The sequence below is a fragment of the Neoarius graeffei genome, chromosome 20, assembly GCF_027579695.1.
Source record: "Neoarius graeffei isolate fNeoGra1 chromosome 20, fNeoGra1.pri, whole genome shotgun sequence".
In the NCBI taxonomy this organism is placed as follows: domain Eukaryota; kingdom Metazoa; phylum Chordata; class Actinopteri; order Siluriformes; family Ariidae; genus Neoarius; species Neoarius graeffei.
Genome location: NC_083588.1, coordinates 53,295,613 through 53,311,242, shown reverse-complemented (window position 1 = coordinate 53,311,242; position 15,630 = coordinate 53,295,613). Strand labels below are relative to the sequence as shown.

The 15,630-nt window shown below is 40.2% G+C and overlaps 1 protein-coding gene across 1 annotated transcript; it reads right to left on the bottom strand.

Moving 5' to 3' along the window:
- Positions 1-2,157: 2,157 nt before the first annotated feature.
- hcrt (hypocretin (orexin) neuropeptide precursor) lies at positions 2,158-12,737 on the bottom strand. The gene is made up of 2 exons (XM_060902425.1): positions 12,708-12,737; positions 2,158-2,568 (listed from the first exon to the last, which is right to left on the bottom strand). The coding sequence occupies exons 1-2, from the start codon at positions 12,735-12,737 to the stop codon at positions 2,158-2,160; spliced, it is 441 nt and encodes a 146-aa protein (XP_060758408.1).
- Between the last annotated feature and the right edge of the window lie 2,893 nt (positions 12,738-15,630).

The window sequence follows — 15,630 nt, the reverse complement described above, 5'->3', positions numbered from 1 at the left end:
TACATTTTAGGACAGTTGTTATATGTGAGTAATATTAAATGCTCACATATTAATTTACTGTAAAACATATAAGTATTTTTACTGGTTAATGCTGATAATCGCATCGGTTTGTTTTGGGTTTTTTTTTTAGGGACACTTGACAAATCCTGGTTATCCAAATGATAAGGTTGTTGATGACAGATTCTTGTTTTTCCTTTTCTTCCCTCACTTTTCACTTCTCTTTGTCTGTTCACACAATGATAGAGGTGGACAGTAATGAAGTACATTTACTTGAGTACTGGACTTAAGTACGCTTTTTGAGTATCTGTACTTTGCTTGAGTATTTTTATTTTGTTTGGAAACTTATGACTTTAACATCACTACATTAGAAAGACAAATATCGTACTTTTCACTCCACTACATTTCTATCAAGGTCCTCGTTACTCGTTACTATGAGGCAGCTTTGAAAGTGGATGTTTTTTTTTCTTTTCTTTTCTAAAACGTGATTGGTTTTTTTTCCGCAGGTGACACTGAGGCACTATCAGTAATCACTAGGGTCACGTCACGTCCATAGACTGTATAAAATCAAGTTCAGTGATTTCTCAGCAGCGTTATTTGAACACCATCAGTTGATGGCAGAATGGAAGCAGGCGGTTCTTCTGGGGAATGAACGCACCCGTGGCCCATGAACCCACGTTTCAGTTTTCTCAAAGGAGTAAAGATTTGTCTCATCTCATTATCTCTAGCCGCTTTATCCTTATACAGGGTCGCAGGCAAGCTGGAGCCTATCCCAGCTGACTACGGGCGAAAGGCGGGGTACACCCTGGACAAGTCGCCAGGTCATTACAGGGCTGACACATAGACACAGACAACCATTCACACTCACATTCACACCTACGGTCAATTTAGAGTCACCAGTTAGCCTAACCTGCATGTCTTTGGACTGTGGGGGAAACTGGAGCACCCGGAGGAAACCCATGCGGACACGGGGAGAACATGCAAACTCCGCACAGAAAGGCCCTCGCCGGCCCTGGGGCTCGAACCCAGGACCTTCTTGCTGTGAGGCGACAGCGCTAACCACTACACCACCGTGCCGCCCATAGTAAAGATTTGTTTCGTTTTAAATGTTTGCTTTGTTTGCCTAAAACTGAACCATATCATGGCCTACAAAAACTCGTCGTCCAACCTGCGGAAGCATATTGAGGTATATAAACGTTTTATTCCAAGAGAAAGCTTGCAATGAAGTTGTCTGCTTTTAGAGCTAGTGATAATGTTGCAATAGCTATGCAGTCTGGTTAGTCAAATGACTTTATGGATTTGCCCGCCAAGTTGCCATTGCCTTGTCCACGACTAACGTTTACACACAGCTAGCTAACTTGGACACTGTTAGTTAGCATGTAAAAATGGAGTTACGCTAACATGAATAACGTTAACTTATCTGAAGTCCTTTCGGAAATATGTTTTAGCATAATCTTGCCAAATAAACAAAATGTAGAAATCTTTCTTTTCTAGTAACGTTAGCTACCCAATATGATTTTGAGTTTGAAAAGTGTTTGCTAGCATGTCATGTGGAGCTTCGCTGACTAACTAGCTTCATGTAAAACCACCATGATGCCACAGCATGCGTTCATTTTGTGAATTCACAAAATAATCCAGTTGGTTGTTTCAGAGGCATGAGGTTTTGTAAGCGCTGTGGCAATAATACAACAATGTGTTGACAGAAAATGTACTTTTAATACTTAAGTATTTTTAAAAGCGAGTACTTCAGTACTTAAGTAAAAATTTGACTGGACAACTTTCACTTGTATCGGAGTAACATTTGACCAGCGGGATCTGTACTTTGACTTAAGTAATGAAGTTGGGTACTTTGTCCACCTCTCCACAATGATTACTGTTCATTTCTTCTTTATTTTATTATTTGCAATTTATCTGTACAATATGATACAACTCTGCCACTTTGTGGCCGCTTGTAACATTACACACAAATAACTAGGAATCAGTCTGAACTTGAATATACACAGTAGATGATTCAGACTAATCCTGCTTGTAATAACGAAGGTGCAATAAAACAGTGCACATGTAGAAATATTCATCACAACTTGATTCATCACTAGGTTAATGGACGAGGTGGATAATGAGAACACCGTGTGGGTGTGTGTTGCTTTAGAGTAAGATGTTTCATTGTCCGTATGAGTCTCTGTCTCCAGGTTGGATCAGGTACTTCAGTGGTCTCTCGAGGTCCAGTTTAATGGGAGTGTGAACGGTATCGTGTCCGCTCTCTCCGTCTCTCTTGCCCATAGTAAGGATCCCTGCAGCTTGATTGCGTGAACTGTGCAGAAGATGCTGCAGTCGATCCTGGTACCGGGTTTCGGTCGCTTTCCGTTTGCCCAGTGTGAGGATCCCGGCGGCAGCGTCGCTGCTCAGGCGGCTGAGTATCCTGTCCGGGTCGGTGAGGTTCCGGTGTCCCGCACGACACAGCAACTCATACAGTGTGCATGGGTGCAGCTTGCGCATGCAGCAGCTTGTCATGGCCTCTGCGTCACAGGTGAGCTTGGTCATCAGTGTGAGCAAGAGCACGAGCTGCACCTTCTACTCAGGTGAGGGAGAAAAGACAGGGTACAACCAACAAGAGTTACATTACACAGGACTTAGAAACCTTAACCACTAGTTAAAATGTCTTACAATAGGGGTCCCAAACTTTTTTTCTTTTTCCTGAATCTATTCCTTCAACCCAAATTATTTGCCTTAATTACCCCTTCAAAACAAGCTACACAATTCTTTGTGTGCACGTCACGTCACGCTTATTTTCCAAACCGGAAGTCGGCCATGTTGTCTGATAACAACCAAGATGTCATGTAATGTCATGTAATGTAATGAGAAACTGCATGCTCTGACTGGCTACTCTACTACTAGGATATCAGCTCATATACCGTGAGTAGAGAAAAACAAAAAGGTGAAGCATGTTGCTGAAACAACCGAGGACGAAATAAAAACTCTACATGAAAACAAAACCCCCAAAAATACAACCAAAAAAAAAGCAACAAAATATGGAATGAAAGTATTTGATGGTAAGAACATAACTCTTTTATTTTTCAAGAATTATTACGACTATTATGGCAGCATGGTGGTGTAGTGGTTAGCACTGTCGCCTCACAGCAAGAAGGTCCGGGTTCAAGCCCAGCGGCCAGCGGGACCTTTCTGTGCGGAGTTTGCATGTTCTCCCCGTGTCCGCGTGGGTTTCCTCCGGGTGCTCTGGTTTCCCCCACAGTCCAAAGACATGCAGGTTAGGTTAACTGGTGACTCTAAATTGGCCGTAGGTGTGAATGTGAGTGTGAATGGTTGTCTGTGTCTATGTGTCAGCCCTGTGATGACCTGGCGACTTGTCCAGGGTGTACCCCGCCTTTCACCCGTAGTCAGCTGGGATAGGCTCCAGCTTGCCTGCAACCCTGTAGAAGGATAAAGCGGCTAGAGATAATGAGATGAGATGAGACAATATCGTATCGAGAATATATGATCAGTATTAGCTTGGATACTTTCAAGCTTCCTGAATTTCTTTTGTGCTGTGGTCAGAATTGCTGCATTCGTAACCCTGGTCTGCTGTTCTTATGTATATATGCATGTGGTATATGTATGTACTATGTATATGTGTACACACACATACACACACACACACACATATATATATATATATATATATATATATATACACTACCGTTCAAAAGTTTGGGGTCACCCAGACAATTTTGTGTTTTCCATGAAAAGTCACACTTTTATTTCCCACCATAAGTTGTAAAATGAATAGAAAATATAGTCAAGACATTTTTCTGGCCATTTTGAGCATTTAATCGACCCCACAAATGTGATGCTCCAGAAACTCAATCTGCTCAAAGGAAGGTCAGTTTTATAGCTTCTCTAAAGAGCTAAACTGTTTTCAGCTGTGCTAACATGATTGTACAAGGGTTTTCTAATCATCCATTAGCCTTCTGAGGCAATGAGCAAACACATTGTACCATTACAGGGAGTGCAGAATTATTAGGCAAATGAGTATGTTGACCACATTACCCTCTCTATGCATGTTGGCCTACTCCAAGCTGCATAGGCTTGAAAGCCTCCTACCAATTAAGCATACCAGGTGATGTGCATCTCTGTAATGAAAAGGGGTGTGGTCTAATGACATCAACACCCTATATCAGGTGTGCAAAATTATTAGGCAACTTCCTTTCCTTTGGCAAAATGGGTCAGAAGAGGGATTTGACGGACTCCGAAAAGTCAAAAATAGTGACATATATTGCAAAGGGATGGAGCACTCTTAAAATTGCCCAGCTTTTGAAGCGTGACCATCAAACAATCAAGCGCTTCATTCAAAATAGTCAACAGGGTCACAAGAAGCGCGTTGAAAAAAAAAGGCGCAAACTAACTGCCCGTGAACTGAGGAAAGTCAAGCGTGAAGCTGCCAAGATGCCACTCGCCACCAGTTTTGCCATATTTCAGAGCTGCAACATCACTGGAGTGTCAAAAAGCACAAGGTGTGCAATACTCAGGGACACGGCCAAGGTAACAAAGGCTGAAAAACGACCACCACTGAACAAGACACACAAGATGAAACGTCAAGACTGGGCCAAGAAGTATCACAAGACTGATTTTTCTAAGGTCTTATGGACAGATGAAATGAGTGAGTCTTGATGGGCCAGATGGATGGGCTCGTGGCTGGATCAGCAAAGGGCAGAGAGCTCCAGTCCGACTCAGACGCCAGCAAGGTGGAGGTGGGGTACTGGTATGGGCTGGTATCATCAAAGATGAGCTTGTGGGACCTTTTCGGGTTGAGGATGGTGTCAAGCTCAACTCCCAGTCCTATTGTCAGTTTTTGGAAGACACCTTCTTCAAGCAGTGGTACAGGAAGAAGTCAGCATCCTTCAAGAAAAACATGATTTTCATGCAGGACAATGCTCCATCACACGCATCCAAGTACTCCACAGCATGGCTGGCCAGAAAGGGTCTAAAGGAAGAAAGATTAATGACGTGGCCTCCTTGTTCACCTGATCTGAACCCCATAGAAAACCTGTGGTCCCTCATCAAATGTGAGATCTACAAGGAGGGGAAACAGTACACATCTCTGAACAGTGTCTGGGAGGCTGTGGTTGCTGCTGCACGCAATGTTGATCGCAAACAGATCAAAACACTGACCGAATCCATGGATGGCAGGCTTTTGAGTGTCCTTGTAAAGAAAGGCGGCTATATTAGTCACTGATTTGTTTTTTTGTTTGTTTTTGAATGCCAGCAATGTATATTAGTGAATGTTGAGTTGTTATATTGGTTTCCCTGGTGAAAATAAATGAGTGAAATGGGTATATGTTTGTTTTTTGTTAAGTTGCCTAATAATTATGCACAGTTATAGTCACCTGCACACACAGATATCCTCCTAAGATAGCTAAAACTAAGAAAGCCCTACTCCAACTTCCAAAAATACTCAGCTTTGATATTTATGAGTCTTTTGGGTTCATCAAGAACATAGTTGTTTTTCAATAATAAAACTAATCCTCAAAAATACAACTTGCCTAATAATTCTGCACTCCCTGTAGAACACTGGAGTGAGAGTTGCTGGAAATGGGCCTCTATACACCTATGGAGATATTGCACCAAAAACCAGACATTTGCAGCTAGAATAGTCATTTACCACATTAGCAATGTATAGAGTGGATTTCTGATTAGTTTAAAGTGATCTTCATTGAAAAGAACAGTGCTTTTCTTTCAAAAATAAGGACATTTCAAAGTGACCCCAAACTTTTGAACGGTAGTGTATATATGGGTCCGTCTCAGAAACTGGTCTCTCATTTGGGACATTATGGTCAAAAAATAAATTTTCTAATTTTACAATTTTTTTTTTTGCATTTACCTAACACTCAATGCTTCTTTTGTCATGTTTAATAAGAATAAAGATAGTATCTTGCTTTATCTGGCCTGCACTGTGGAAAATTTATTTGATTACAATTCAGATGCTTTTGCAAAATTGATTTACATATAAAATAACTACATCATGAAGAATTAAAGCCCCTCCTTCACAGATGAGTGAAAATATTGAATCAATTTCCTCTTTTTGATTGCTTGGGTTAAAAATGCCAAGTTATGATGACTGAATTGATTATTCACTTAAATATGAATAATATGATACAGTTTGGGTATTTGATATGGCGAAATAGGACACAATGGAAAAATCAAGAACACACCAGAAAGATGAGAATAACGGCGGTGGTAAAAGAACAGCGACTGTACCGGCTGAAGGTCGCGTGGGTCTCTGCTGCAGCGCGCGAGCAACGGGACATCATTACGGCACCGGACGGAGCGCGAGGCGGGGACGGGGCAAAATGACTGGCCGTAGAGTCTATCAAAAGTTCGATCTAAATTGACCATGGTTGCAAAATATTGGCCAAAAATACGCAAACACTACGAAATATGAAAGTAAAATGAAAACGAAACATTCTATTGCCTTATACTGCAAGACTAAAACAAAATAAAACTCTCAAAACTCACCTTTTCAGTGATAACGTCCGAACAGATCACCCGCGTAACAGAAAGACCACAAATGGAAGCACGATCAACTTCTAACTGTTGGAGTGGAAAATTCCATTCTACACATGCAAATTGTTAATGTGTGTCCTTCCCCGCACACAAATAACACGCTACGGTAAAAAATAGACCACAACTCATTTTATAGCTCAGAAATTCATACAAGACCAGCTACCATCGTAACATATTCTGTAAGAAACACATTCTATACCTAACTTTCAGCTTTCATTTTAAAAAACAAAAATCGCAGATTTATAATTAAATTTTTATATGGCGTAGTGATTTTAAGTTACTACTTTTGGTGAGGTCGTGACCTTGACCCTGAGGCTTTCCATTTAGATCAAAACATGCGATCGTATTGGTTTTGGGTATGCGGTAAATGGAGTTACAACGGTGATGAAATATTTTGCATGATGTTTTATTACGGTTATGATTACTCTGTGAGCGCACCAATCCTTAGGTGTATAAAGTTACAACTTAAAATACAATTAGTGATAACTGTAGACTTTTCAGTGGACTACAACCTTTTTAAGGGAATGCGATGTCGTCAACCATTTATCATGTCCCAGATCAAGCTGCCATTTTTCCACAAATTTGCAGAATTTTTGCCAAATTCTGAATAGAGTATTCACATCAAAGATTTAGTTTTATCTGTATTTCCTTCATCATTTTATTTCAAATTAAAACCAACATCACCATTCAAAACCGTATAGTTTATTGACTGAGTATATTTAGTGGTACCCCCACAGTACCCAGTTAGTTAGGCGGCACGGTGGTGTAGTGGTTAGCGCTGTTGCCTCACAGCAAGAAGGTCCTGGGTTCGAGCCCTGTGGCCGACGAGGGCCTTTCTGTGTGGAGTTTGCATGTTCTCCCCGTGTCCGCGTGGGTTTCCTCCGGGTGCTCCGGTTTCCCCCACAGTCCAAAGACATGCAGGTTAGGTTAACTGGTGACTCTAAATTGACCGTAGGTGTGAATGGTTGTCTGTGTCTGTGGCAGTCCTGTAATAACCTGGCAACTTGTCCAGGGTGTACCCCGCCTCTCGCCCATAGTCAGCTGGGATCAGCTCCAGCTTGCCTGCGACCCTGTAGGACAGGATAAGTGGCTACAGATAATGGATGGATAAAGTTAGTTAGCTGTATATTCATGTCATGGTGTAGATATAGGGCTGCAATAAAGGTTCAAGCCCAGGGGCTCCCACCACCATAATCCACCCCGAGCACGTTTTATCTTGAGATCATTTGTAATTTCAGGGTATAATATGCTGAAATACACCTTCACAGGTTTGGTCATGTGATCTCATACAACTCACAATCACATGTATCTGTTATTTTTCTGTATTTGACCTAACCTGCATGTCTTTGGACTGTGGGGGAAACCAGAGCACCTGGAGGAAACCCACACAGACACGGGGAGAACATGCAAACTCCACATAGAAAAGCCCTCATCGGCCACGAGGTTCAAACCCAGTACCTTCTTGCTGTGAGGCAACAGTGCTAACCACTACACCACTGTGCTACCCAAGCCTGAGTCTTTTTTAATAGATAATTATATATAAGTATTGTGTTTATATAATTTGTGTTCCTGGAGTATATACTGGGTATATTTCTTGGGGGTCCTGATGAACGGGATGGAGTGCATGGAAGAAAAATAACGTACTGGGGTGTGAAAAAAACCCCTCCTCCTTTTTGTTTCATATTTGCAAAGATTAGTGATTTTGTGCGATTGTCAAGTTGACCTAAAGACAGTCACTAGAATATATGAATTTTTTAAATGATTTTTTTCCATGAGAACAAAAAAAAATCAAGCAACAAAAACCTTCATGTTAATAAAAAATAAATTGAGTTATTTAGTTCAACACATAAAAGCATTCAGGTTTTGATGAAAATTGCACTATTCTTCAGAAACTTCCCAACCTGTTGACCGTTATTGACTCACTGCATGGTCAGACTGCATATTTCTTCAGGTGTGGCTCGAACACATTAACATCCCACCTTATTCCTCCGCTGTTATGTTAAAGCTGATAATTTCATAGTTACTATGAAGTGACGACAGTGAAACTAATAGAAAAGCTACAGTAGACTGTAGATATCGCTTACAAAAAAGAAGTTTATTCTAGTATACTTCTTTTAAACTAAAAATAAGAGAGTATGCTTTCGGTTTACTTTTTATTTACTTATCAGAGATATACTTAATAAAGTTATACATAAGTATACTTGGCTTATACTGAAGTATATAGAAAAGTCGAAGTATATTAAGCTTATACTTAAACTTTTGATTAAGATATACTTAACAGAAGTGCAATAAAGTATTAAAATATTTGGGCCTTATGTTTAAGTGGACTTGCCCTGTAGTTGAGCTTCAGCATTGTTGACTCTTAGGTATGTCTGTGGTTCTATATAAGTTTTTTTTTTTCCTTTCTCCCGAGTGGGATAATTAATTTTGTATTTATTTATTTATTTATCTTTAGAGCTTGGATGTCAATTTCAGTTGTCGTTGCCATGTTTTTATACTTTGGCATTTAATACAATGTAGCTTTAAATTTTGATTTTTAAAGAAAATGAATATGTTCTTAATCCTGAATATCTGTTGTTATTTTGTGAATTCTTACCTTTATAACTTCATTGTAACTTAAGGTACAAAACACTTCAGTTGTCTACTGGTAGTGTGCATGAGGTAAGGGTTAGGGCTAGAAAACTAATAGTATACCTAGAAGGGTCATTGCAGTAAACTTCAAAACTAAAAAGTGGACTAGATGTACATAACCAGTAACTAATAGTATATTTCCAATATACTATAAAGTATACTTTTATAAACTAAAAAGTGGACTAGAAGTGTGTAACGAGTAAACCAATAGTATATTTCCAGTATACTACAAAGTATACTTTAGTAAACTAAAAAGTGGACTAGAAGTATAAAACAAGTAAACTCATAGTATATTTCCAGTATACTATGAAGTATGCTTTTGTAAACTAAAGAGTGGACTACAAGTATAGAACTAGTAAACTATTAGTATATAAGTTTACTTGTGGTATATTTGCAGTACAAAATAAAAAATACTAGGTGTATACTCAAAGTTTACTTCTCTTAGACTTAAAGTATACTTTTTATAAACTAAAAGTGGGCCAATTTAGTCCCAAGAAGTATTAGATGAGTTTACTTACAAGTATACTGGAAGTACATTGATATCAGCATACTTGGTACACAGAAGTATACTTAAGGAAATATACTTTAACTTAAGTATACTTAAAATGAACTTGAAGTATATTTCTTTTTGATAAGGGATGGACCAGTCAGAACCTGGTTTTGAAACAATGAACCACTTCAGAGTTTCCGGTTCTGGTTTCACTTGCTGAAAAACAACTGGACTGACACACTGGAGTTTCATCACCGTGTTTGAAATACCACTATTTTAGTTTGATTCTGAGGAGATGAGGAGAGCCCACGTTGCACAATCAGTGCCATATCACCTCCTTGAGTGTTTTCTTCATGATGTATTTAAGCTTTGTAATCATGTTGATGTTTTTAGTGGGAGGATGAAATATCTATTAGCTCATCTGGCCGACAGGTGGTGAGTTTATGACATCATGTGTTGTCCATCGTCCGCATTTCACGAAAATCGCTTCTTCTCTCTCAATTCTTCACCAATTTTTATTCTTTTTGGCAGGAAGGTAGGTCTGCCTGGGGTGCATATACTATAGCTTCTACCCAAATTTGCATAATTACAATTAATAATGAAGATATAGAGTAATTAATCAATCCCTAACTAGCAGTTTCCATACAAATTGCTTCTTCTTCCTCAATTCTTCACCGATTTTGATTCTTTCTGGCATGAAAGTAGGGGGACCTAGGGTGCATAGAACTTCTACCCAGAGTTGCTTCATTACAATTATTAATTAAGTTATGGACTAATTAAGCCTTAATGAGCAGTTCAAAAAAAATTACTTATTTTCGGTCAATTCCTCGCCGTTTTGGATTCTTTCTTGCAAATAGGTCGGTATTCCTAGGATGGATATAGCTTCTATATATACTGTAGCTTGCAACATTTATTGTGCAAGGTGGCCCACTTTAGATCGTTCCTTCTGGACTAGACGGGGCTGGAGTGAGCTACACCATCACTGACAGTCTCGTTAAAAGTGCCATACAAATATAATAAAATTGAATGTAATTGATGGTGTCTTAAAATTTGGATGCTTAAGCATTTTATAAAAAAAAATCTAAAAATCAAATTTTTCTAAGTTGTCCAAATAGGAGCAGTTTTTAACTTTTGTGATGTTGTGACTCCATGAGAACCTACAGCTTGTACGATGACTATCAGTAACCTCAACTAGTAGATTTCTTTGCTCTACAGAGTAAGCTGCTGAAATATTACCCTGTGCCAGGTCTGGTAAGGAAAAATAACACTGAAATGAAATAGATTTTTATAAGTATTACATATAAAAACGTAGATGTACAGCTTCACTTGTACAAAAAGTGGCTATATTAAGGGTCCTACTTGGAATCTTTACTTATAGATCGTTTTCACATGACATCACAGAGTCGGGGATTCCCTAGTGGTGGCCATCTTGCGGGTCAAGCTTACCGTACGGGTGACTGAGCACACATTGTAACGCGCGAGTACAAAGTCTTCAAAAGAACCCAAGCAGGCTATTTAAAGCTAGCAATGGTGCACACCTGTTGTATTCACAGCTGTCGTAATAGGTCAGATGATGAAGTCAAGCGGAGCTTTTATGGAATTCCCACTGTACGGGAGCACGAAGGCGAGCAAACAAAGAAACTCAGCATACAAAGGAGAAATCTATGGCTTGCGAGAATCAACCGCAAGGATTATCAGCCTTCCAAACACAGCAAAGTCTGCTCCGATCATTTTATAAGTGGTAAGTTGTTTAAATAAACAATCAATTGTGTTTAAGTTTGTTTTTGGAAATCAAAACATCGTGTAAACAATCTCTGGAGAATGCCTAACTGGAACCGCTGAGTGTACGTTTACATTGTAATGTACACTTAATATCGCTCGTTTGTCACGTTTCTATTTGAAACTTGTCACTTCACTCACGCAAGGGTCATTTTTGAAAAACATTTTAGGTCTATTCTGTATGATTTGATTTGTGTTTGGGATGCAAACAGCGTGCCTTTTGGCGGATGCCACCTGAATCACGCAGTTCTGATTTTTTTTTTTAGGGGGGGCGTTGGAGTGTCTGATTATAATTTCAAAGTAAATTCTGTATTAAAATTACTAAATAAACAAATCCGTTACAGTCCATGAAACAGGAAGTATAAAGATGAAAAAAAACCCAGTTTAAATCGGAAAGCTGCGCACATTTGCGCAGCCCGAGCGGTGTGCAGGACTGCGCAAATGTGCGCAGCTTTCCGATTTAAACTGTTTTTTTCTCATCCTTATACTTCCTGTTTCATGGACTGTAACGGATTTGCTTATTTAGTAATTTTAATACAGAATTTACTTTGAAATTATAATCAGACACTCCAACGCCCCCCCTAAAAAAAAAAATCGGATCTGCGCGATTCAGCCGTGAAAAAGGTGGCATCCGACAAAAGGCGCGCTGTGAATATATAAAGTTGTATATATCAGACAGCCTTTAAAGTTTGATGAAGTCAGTTTCAGGCTTTGGAGCAGGCTTTGGCAGTTTCAGGCTTTGGCAGCCCTGCATAGTCACTTGACAATGCATCTTTGTCCACTTCGTAGGGGTCAATTCCCCCAATCAAGGCCAGTTTGGCTGCATACCGTTGTCGTGAGATGTCGTCTAATGTATCTATATACTTCTGTTTGCTTGATTTTGCCGACATTGATCTTTATTTTAGAAAACTGACTATATAATTTCATAAATTCGTCCGAGATAACGTAGCCGGTAATGGTGATGGTCCATTTTGTTTGCCCCACAAGATGGCGGCTGGAGGGCGTTCCCCGGAATGCCGTGACGTCAGTGAAAACTATCTACAGGGAAACTCAGATGGACTTCTTTACTTCAGAGTGTGGTTTGTATAACAAACAAAATGATTTTTTTTTTAGACATTATGTCTGGTTTCTTTCAGAAAACTGTAAGCAAATGACCTATAGTCTAGACCTTTTATTTCAAAACACTCTCACTGAAAAATTGAGGATAACTTTTTGAAAAACTGATCCCACAACTAAAGTTTGAAGGTCTTACCTTAGCCGAAGAGGCACCCAGGGGTCTCATTGCTCGTCTTTGCTTGATATAAACATATGCCATCCTAGAGTAAGGCTAATGATCTCTGTGAGCATGAGAAAACGAGGATCGTTTATATACCATGCGTGTCCGTATTGCTGACGTAGCCTGATGAAATTATCCTCACAAAGCCAGCCACCTGATGCTGCTCCTCTGCCCCATCTCCTTTCTTCTCACATTGCTCATTTAAGAGATGGAGTGTGATACTGTGTCAGAATGTTCATAGTTTTGATCATTAACGTGCTAATCGGCATGCACAGGTATCCATAGAGCTTCGTGGAGACTTCTGGGGCAGTATTGTGTGTGCTTCATTAAAGCATTCCATTAAGTCAGTGATTAGCACTAACAGGACAGAAAGGAAAGAAAGCAGGCGTCATCACAGGCCTGTAGAAGGTAAAGGGTAATGAGGATGCAGGAAGGGAGCTTTTGTCTGGGTGAGAGTGTGGCTAATGTTAATGATGGTGATGCATTACTGGATTGAGAATGATCACCTTTTTCTAATCATACTCTTTCACAGACAACAGTACGGATGTGTTTATTACCTCAGCCAACTTTGTTGGAGGATGTTAGGTTTTCGCTTCCATGTGCGTGTGTGTTTGCTGTTCACAATGTAATTAAAAAAACAATGAACAGATTTTGATGCAATTTTGAGAAAAAGTGGGCCATTGGCGAAGGAACAATCGAGTAGATTTTGGTGCAAATCCAGATCGGTTTGTGGATCCAGGATTTTTTTTTGTCTTTGCCCAACGTAACTCAAAAAGAAGTTAATGGATTTTGATGAAGGGAAGCCATGCCCTAATGGTTAAAGAAGCAGCTTTGGAACCAAAAGGTTGCCGGTTTGATTCCCTAGACCAGCAGGAATGGCTGAAGTGCCTTTGAGCGAGACACCTAACCCCTAAGTGCTCCCCAGGCTGCTCTGGGTTTGTTGTATGTCGCTCTGGATAAGAGCCAAGAAGAAGCAGCCCTTATTTGTCACACGTACACTCAAGCACAGACTTAAGTGAAATTTAACCTCTGCATTTAACCCATGGGCGGCACAGTGGTGTTGCCTCACAGCAAGAAGGTTCTAGGTTCAAGCCCAGCGGCCGGCGAGGGCCTTTCTGTGTGGAGTTTGCATGTTCTCCCCGTGTCTGCGTGGGTTTCCTCCGGGTGCTCTGGTTTCCCCCACAGTCCAAAGGCATGCAGGTTAGGTTAATTGGTGACTCTAAATTGACCGTAGGTGTGAATGGTTATTTGTCTCTATGTGTCAGCCCTGCAATAACCTGGCGACTTGTCCAGGGTGTACCCCGCCTCTCGCCCATAGTCAGCTGGGATAGGCTCCAGCTTGCCTGTGACCCTGCACAGGATAAGCGGCTACAGATAATGGATGGATAGATGGCATTTAACCCATCTGAAGCAGTAAACACACATTCACACACAAGTGAGCAATGAGCAGACACACACACACACATACACTTGTGTTCAAAATAATAGCAGTCCAACACGACTAACCAGATCAATCACTGTTTTTGGTGGAAATTATATGACTACATGGCAAATAATTTACCAGTAGGTGTAGTAGAGTCATAGAAAACCAACAGGCCCAACATTCATGATATGCATGCTCCTGAGTCTGTGTAATCGAATAATTAAGTGAAAGGGACGTGTTCAAAATAATAGCAGTGTGGAGTTCAATTAGTGAGATCATTCATTCTGTGAAAAAACAGATGTCAGTCAGGTGGCCCTAATTTAAGGATGAAGCCAGCACATGTTGTACATCCATTTCTCTCTGAAAACCTGAGAAACATGGGTCGTTCCAGACATTGTTCAGAAGAACAGCGTGCTTTGATTAAAACGTTGATTGGAGAGGTAAAACGTATACCGTAAAGAAGTGCAGAAAATGATGGGCTGCTCAGCTAAAATGATCTCCAGTGCTTTAAAATGGACAGCAAAGCCAGAGAGACGTAGAAGAAAACAGAAGACTACCATTCGAATGGATCGAAGAATAGCCAGAATGGCAAAGACTCAGCCAATGATCAGCTCCAGGGTGATCAAAGACGGTCTGAAGTTACCTGTGAGTACTGTGACAATTAGAAGACGCCTGTGTGAAGCTAATCTATCGGCAAGAAGCTCCCGCAAAGTTCCACTGTTTAAAAAAAGATGTGCTGAAGAGGATACAATTTGCTAAAGAACACACTGACTGGCCTAAAGAGAAATGGAAAAACATTTTGTGGACTGATGAAAGTAAAATTGTTCTTTTTGGGTCCAAGAGCCGCAGACAGTTTTTCAGACGACTCCCAGACACTGAATTCAAGCCACAGTACACTCTGAAGACAGTGAAGCATGGTGGTGCAAGCATCATGATATGGGGATGTTTCTCTTACTGTGGTGTCGGGCCCATTTATCGCATACCAGGGATCATGGATCAGTTTGCATATATCAAAATACTTGAAGAGGTCATGTTGCCTTATGCTGAAGAGGAAATGCCCTTGAAATGGGTGTTTCAACAAGACAACGACCCCAAACACACCAGTAAGCGAGCAGCATCAGGGTTCAAGACCAACAAAATGAAAGTTATGGAGTGGCCAGCCCAATCCCCGGACCTTAATCCGATAGAAAACTTGTGGTGTGACATCAAAAATGCTGTTTCTGAGGCAAAACCAAGAAATGCAGAGGAATTGTGGAATGTTGTCAAATCATCCTGGGCTGGAATACCTGTTCACAGGTGCCAGAAGTTCTCAGAAACCGTGGTTATACAACTAAATATTAGTTTAGTGATTCACAGGAATACTAAATCCTTAAGATTTTTTCAGTTTATACAGTAAATATTTGGAGTTTGTAATGAAAAATGCAGACACTGCTATTTTTTTGAACAGCCCAATGTTCATTTTTCTTCATTTTCTGT